Consider the following 6,985-nt stretch of genomic DNA (forward strand, 5'->3'; position numbering starts at 1 on the left):
TGAGATGGTATCTCATTGTAGTTTTGATTTGCATTTCTCTAATGGCTAATGATCGTGAGCATTTCTTCATGTGTCTGTTAGCTGCCTGGGTGTGAGTTTTAAATAAATCTTTATATCATTCTCTATTTTCTAAATTTTCCACAATATGCAAATAGAAAATAATATGGAAAAATAATTTATAAAAACAGTAAAGCTCCCTCCTAATATATCTAAAAACTCAAGTTGAGCAAACAGCAAGCACATTTCCTAACTCTTCTTGTTTATCTTTTTTCTCAGTGCTCTGCTTCTGTCTTCATGATGTTACTTGGCAGTCTCTGAATCTTGGGTCCTTTGAGGTTCTTGGTGTTCCATATGAAAGTGCCTTTCTACTGGGGTCAGATTGAGTGGCACCTTATCATCTTAAATTCTTCATTAGCATATTAGCTTTCTTCATTAACAGAAGCACTATTCACTAATACAGGCACTATTACTGTTGCAGCAGATTTAATTTAATTTTGACAGCAGTTCTGTCCATGATGTTGAACTCTGCATTTGATATTCCAGAGCAATGTTGTTACAGTAAGAGAGCAAATAGTGAAGGGCTTATTAAGAGCTTGAATGTTGGAGTCAGATAGGAAAGCACGGTTAAAGTTCCAGTGTTTATATCACCTTATGGCTGTGTGTGTGATTTTTGATTAAGTTATTAACCTTTCCTGGTCCCTCTGTGCCAAGTCCTTAAGGGTTTTACTTGTAGTTTGAAAATACTTTTAGAGACATACAAGAGAATTTCTGGTTCTCAGGGAACTTCCTAGAGCTGCGCTGTCCTGTATAGTAGTCACTAACCTCATGTGGCTCTTGAATGCTTGAAGTGTGGGTAGTCCCAAATGAGATGTGCTGTGAATGTAAACTACACACTGTATTTTGAACACTTCATAGAATTGAAAAGTTACATATGTGGCTCACATTATATTTCTGTTGGAGAGCCCTGGTCTAGAAGGTCTGTCTGGTGGCAATTTTTATATCACAACATGGTTATTTAGTCTTTTATTTACTCTATAAGTAAAACACCATTCACATTAAAAAAAATAGAAAACAATTCTGTCAATTGCAGGCTTAAAATAAAACAGGTTCTAAATTAATTAGCAGAATACACTAAATCTGTGGCAGCCAGGCCTGAGCTTTCTCAGTGTTAACTTGCTCAAGAATTCATTCATTCCAACGAGTTTTGATGTTGGCATTACTTGTAAAAGTATTAAGTTCTTTACCTGGAAATTTCACTTTCTGGAATTGTATTGAGAAGTCGCATCCCACATTCATCGGAATATGTGAATACTACAGTTTGTGCCCACAAACAGCTTAAACTAAATCAGTTTTTTCTCCTGTGGGAACGTTTATACTCTGAGTCAAATAATTTTACATATATTCAGTAGTTATAATGGGGCAAACATGTTTGTAATAAGCAGCTACAGTCATTTAAAGTAGCAGAGTCCTAGAATGAAAAGTAAGTGTATGAAATGAAAGAAAATACACTATACATTTAATTGTTACAGTGTAATTTAAGTAAAACCTTACAGAAATAAAGCTCTAGTTACTGATTTCACCCACCCACTCTAAATGCAATAGTTGTATATTAGTATGTGCAAGAAGGTAGATCTGGAAGAAAATACATCCCAAATTTTTAGTAGTGTTCATCTCTAAGGGATGGGACTAAGGAATATTTTACTTTTTATATTATATATTTTGGTGTATTTTAAATTTTTTACAGTGAGTACCAGGAAAGAAACTCAAAGATAAAAAAAGGGAGGATAGGTCATAAACAGTCTTCAAATAAAAAAGTATTTGATACTTTTACACTATAAGGATTTTTTGTTTGAAGACGTTAAGGACGTAAAATGTCAATATGTCATTGAAATTATTTTAGAACTAATACTTCACTTGTTCCATGTGTTAATGTTATTTTTATCTTAATTGAATATGGAAAGGTTATATAGAACACAGTCTAAGACTCATATGGGCAAAAGTATATTTACAGAGGATTTAGGATAAGTTCATAGCTATTAAATCACATGGAGTCACTATGAGTCGAAATCCTGGATGACAGCTAACAACAGCAATGAAATTGTTGAGTCGTGACTTTTAGATCCATTGTAATAAAAATGTTTGTATTTGCATACTTACTACATTTGAGTACTTACTATCTGCCAGGACTTTTTCTAAATTCTATCATTAAATGTGTTATCTTGTTTAATTGGCACAGCAACTCCATGTGGTTAGTCTGTTATCTACTCTTTGTAGATGAGGAAATGGGCTCAGAGTCACACTGAGGGGAGGAGCTGGAATTTGAACAAAGACAGCCTGACTCCAGTCCAAGCTGTTAACCACTGCACATTAAAGCATACACATGTAAATACTGTATTACTGAATAATGACTACTTTTAACAATGTTCATACTACATCGTTATAGGAGTTAAAACATTTCTTCTTAAAGGTATCTTCAGTTTTGACAGGTGTGATAGGGCAGCAGTGGAGAGGAAAGGAAAGACAAGATGTGAGAGCATAGATCCTAGACAGGGGCTTCCATCACTAGACAAGGGGCAGTCATGCCCAGGTCTCTCCACCCAGGACTTGTACCTCTTGTTAGTTTGTACTCATGTAATCATGTAATGGTTAGAATTAAATGTGGACATTTATCCTAGATACTTGACTAATATGAAGAAGGACTTTTTTTGTCTTGTAAAGGAGACTCACATTTCTGTTGTATTTTGGGGTAATGTCGAAGCAGTAGTAAAAATAAGGACGGGAAAAACAAAAAATTAACAGTAGTGAAAACAAAAGATGAAAACATAAATCAGTTCTTTTTATAACAAATTAAAAATTTGGGGAAATCTGATATCTTTTCATAGACTTAAATTATTAAAGTAAAAAGTTAGTAAATGTGAATCCCAGTTTGTGTCTCCTTAACAACTCATTTCTGCTGAGGGAATGTGCAGGTAGTATTTGTTTTTTTGTGCTTAAATGTTTTTTTGTGACTGCTTTTCTACCAGCTAAAGGTACTCTCAATGAAGATACTATCAGAGTGTTTTTGCATCAGATTGCAGCTGCCATGAGAATCCTGCACAGCAAAGGAATAATCCATAGGGATCTTAAACCACAGAACATCTTGTTGTCCTATGCCAATCGCAGAAAGTCACATGTCAGTGGTATCCGCATCAAAATAGGTAAATGGCCATGTATTGTTTCACGCAAAGCAGGTTTCTGAGACTTGGTATTTTTAGTTAATTTTAGTTCAGCTTTGTGAGAAGGATAAATTGTATTGATGCAATTTTGAAATTTTTCTTCAATTCATTGAGCTACGTTTAGATTTGCTATTGGCAACATATGCTGAATCTCTTAGACAGGGCCAAAGGGCCAACACAGCTCTTAATGTCAATCTCATCAGCAAGTCCTGCTCCTCTTCTTGAGTGGGAAGCTGATGTCTTATGATTGCTGGCAGCTTTAATAACTCTGATTCATTATAGCTCATGGTATGTTAATGTAACAGGATCTAAGAGATCATCTAGTTCAGCCTCCTTGGCAGTTTTTTTGTGCTCTTATATTTCTGAAGTTTTTGAAGCAGTTTGTAATGCTAAATTTTTTTTTTAAAGCTTTCCTGTTGGTTGTTAGAAGAATAATTATTTTATACTCTCTTGTGTCTTGAAGAATCATATAATCTATGTTAAGTATGAGCAAATGTATCATTTGTTTTTCTACTTTTTATTTTGTGAAATAGCGGATTTTGGTTTTGCTCGTTACCTACATAGTAATATGATGGCTGCAACACTGTGTGGATCCCCAATGTACATGGTAAGTGAATGTTTACATCCTTTGTGTTTACAGCATGGTGCCATAAATTATAATGAAAGTATAATGTTTGTTTCCAAGGAAGATGTAGTTTTATATATTGTGTGAATTGTTATTTACATTACTGATATTAATTATTGATAATGCTGTAATCTTTTGCTTTACCATAGAGGACTGAAAAAGTAAATAATTTTTTCCCATTGATTTTAATTTTTTAAAACGGATTAGTTCTTATGTTAGGAATTCCCCATTAGATTAAATTGAAAATAAAAATGGATGCAGTATGGTTATACTGTACTTGATGTGTAATATTGATGTGTCCTTTAGGGCACCTCTTCAACTACTTGGTGTGCCCATCTTTTGCATGTTGTCTCTTGACAAGATCCCTAGATTGTAGAAGTGTTTTCCATCCACATCACATTTAAAGCTGAAAAATGTTAGCTTTCCTCTTTATCCTTTCATATAGATATAGATATTATTATCATGTCTGATAGGGCTAGGCTATGAAATTTCTAAATTAACATGAAGTATTAAGCCTGGAAATATCTTAATTCTGGAGCTTAAGAATTCTTCCAAGTAAATAAATGTAACCTGGGACTTCTGGGCAACATGGCGCTATAGTCAGAAGCACCACGCTGTCCCTCTGCAGCAAAGATCAGAAAAACTAAGTCAAACAGAGTCACACGTCAATCCTGAAACCCTAAGCATCAAATAAAGAGATAAAGAACTCAGCAAAGCACTGAATGGAATAAGAAACTGACCAAGAACAGAGCACGAAGAGAGATGCATGCAGAGGTCCCTTATCAGCTACCGCAGCATGGATCCGCCATCTTGGACTCCTATTGGAGATCAGCGAACAGGAGGTACAAGAAAGCAGCTTCAGAGCTTCCAGCAGGAGACAGAACAACCGGTAACCCACGATACAGGCTTTCCCGCCCCCCACCCTTCTTCATCCCCACTTAGCCTCCTCTGCTTCCTGCAGCCACAGTCTTTTGGCCGGGAAGCACGACCTTCCCCCCAGTGCCGCTTGGATTCCACCTGCCCACACTGGCCAGCTCCCTGAGTGCCATTTTTTGGCTGCTGGTGTTGCTTTTTTCTGCTTCTTTAGATGTCTTCCTTACCTCTCACCACCTCCCCCTCCTTTCTCTCAAATACCTGGTTCTGTGCGCCATCTTTCCTTTTTCCTGAGAGGCTGTGAAACACTGCTCGACCATGAAACTGCTTCCTGGCCTGTGCCGCTACGCTGATGCGACCCCCTGGGCTTTTTTGTTTGTTTGCTCTGATTTGTTCTGTTTTGATTTGTTTGTTTTCTTTTTCTTTTCTCGGCTTGGGAGCCCCTTCTAGTCAGGCAGTACAATGCGACTTGGAAGCTAGTCCCCTTACTCTGCGCACACGCACGGGGACATCCCTGGGGGCATTTCTTTTTCCTTGTTGGTTTTTTTTTTTGGGTTTTTTGTTGGTTTTTGTTTTTTTTTCATTTCTTTGTTTTGTTTTCTTCTCTCTCTTATTCCCTTTTTGTCTTTCTTCATTTCCAGTTTCTCAATTTATTCATTTTTTTTCTTTTACCCTTTTTCTTTTTTTTTCATTTTTGTTTTCCCCCATTTCTCAGTCTCTCATCTCTCCAATAGCAAGCTCGCTTAGCACTCTTTTTTGTTTGTGTGTATGTTTTTGGCTCCTGTACCTCTCTCCTTTCTCTCATCTTTCCCATACCCACCTTAGCTCTACACATCACAATCTACCCCCTCCTTCCTGCCTATCTGCACCGTGCGCTGAACATCACACTCCGAAGCAGCACAAGCACGGCCTACTGGAACCTGCCCTGCACTGATTCCCAGTCCACACTGTCAGCCCTGGTACGTGCCACAAAAAACCTATCCCAGCAACTCCCCTTCAGCTGGACCTGCCCTGCTGTACCATACCTGAGTGACTGACCCTGTCCATTGGAGAAGGAGGTGAAAAGTATCGCACCCACAGATGAGCAGACAACAAAGAATGCACAGCCCACCTGCTCAGATGTAACCAAATAAAACAAAAAAGCAGGACAAAACAAACAAATCTACAGTCAATAAACAAGGAAAATAATCACCGAATGCCCCAAAGACAGCAAACAATATCAAAACATTTACAAAAACAGGACAGGATGGTTCCAGTAGGCGTCCAAAATAAAACAACAGATGAGCTTCTAGTAGAAGAAAAGGCACTAGACCTAACTGATAGGGAATTCAAATCTCTAATATTCAGAATTATCCAAGAGTTGAAGCAAAAAGCAGAAAAAAATGAGGAAAAAATACACAAATTCATGGAAAATACAGACAAAAAAGTGGAAGAATTAAAAAAAATAATACAGGAACAAAATGCTAAGATAAATTCACAACTAGAAATCATACAAAAACAATAATTAGAAATCCAAAAGATAAACAACAAGATTTCATAAATGAACAGTGTCATAGAGGGGCTGAGGAGCAGGTTTGAAACGATGGAAGACAGGATCAGTGAAATTGAAGACAAATACTTGGATACAACTCTGAGGAAAAATCAGAAAAAAGAACGAAGAAAAATGAAGAAACCCTGAGAATTATGTGGGATTAAAAAAAAAGGAAAAATCTGTGAGTGATCGGAGTTCCAGAACGGGGAGAAAACAGAAGACACAGAGAGGATCATTGAAGAACTGCTGACAGAAAACTTCCCCAGTATCATGAAAGATGAAAAGCAGGCTATCCAAGAAGCTCAACAAACCCCATATAGGATTGACCCCGAAAGAAAATCACCAAGGCATTACATAATCACACTTGCTGAAACCAAAGACAGACAAAGAATCCTGAGAGCAGCTCGAGAAGAACAAAAAGTCACATACAGAGGAGAAACAATGAGACTAAGCTCGGATTATTCAGCAGAAACCATGAAGAAAAAAAATGCCAGCCAAGAAGAAAAACGCCAGCCAAGAATAATATATCCTGCAAAACTCTCGTTCAAATATGATGGTGAAATCAGGACATTTCCAGATAAACAGAAATTAAGGGGCTATGTAAAAACCAGACCAAACTTATGAGACTTATTAAAGGAAGTCCTTCGCTCTGAGAACAAATAATATCAGACCACAGGCTGAATATAAGACATAGGATTGTACTAGCCAGATACCAACCTAAGAAATGAACTCTTAAGGACT

The 6,985-nt window shown here is 37.1% G+C and overlaps 1 protein-coding gene across 6 annotated transcripts in view; it reads left to right on the forward strand.

Annotated features, from left to right (window-relative positions):
- The window catches only part of ULK2 (unc-51 like autophagy activating kinase 2), a 204,981-nt gene that overhangs the window by 38,982 nt on the left and 159,014 nt on the right, over positions 1-6,985 (forward strand). For all 6 annotated transcript variants that reach the window (XR_002824798.1, XM_004380980.2, XM_023735524.1 and 3 more), the window contains 2 exons: positions 3,024-3,197; positions 3,749-3,822. Coding sequence is in view for 5 of the 6 variants with exons in the window: in XM_004380980.2 (XP_004381037.1) it covers positions 3,024-3,197; positions 3,749-3,822 (248 nt within the window). In the remaining variant the exon portion in view is untranslated. The remainder of the gene's footprint in view (positions 1-3,023; positions 3,198-3,748; positions 3,823-6,985) is intronic.

This window comes from Trichechus manatus, unplaced genomic scaffold, assembly GCF_000243295.1.
Source record: "Trichechus manatus latirostris isolate Lorelei unplaced genomic scaffold, TriManLat1.0 scaffold00080, whole genome shotgun sequence".
Lineage (NCBI taxonomy): Eukaryota > Metazoa > Chordata > Mammalia > Sirenia > Trichechidae > Trichechus > Trichechus manatus.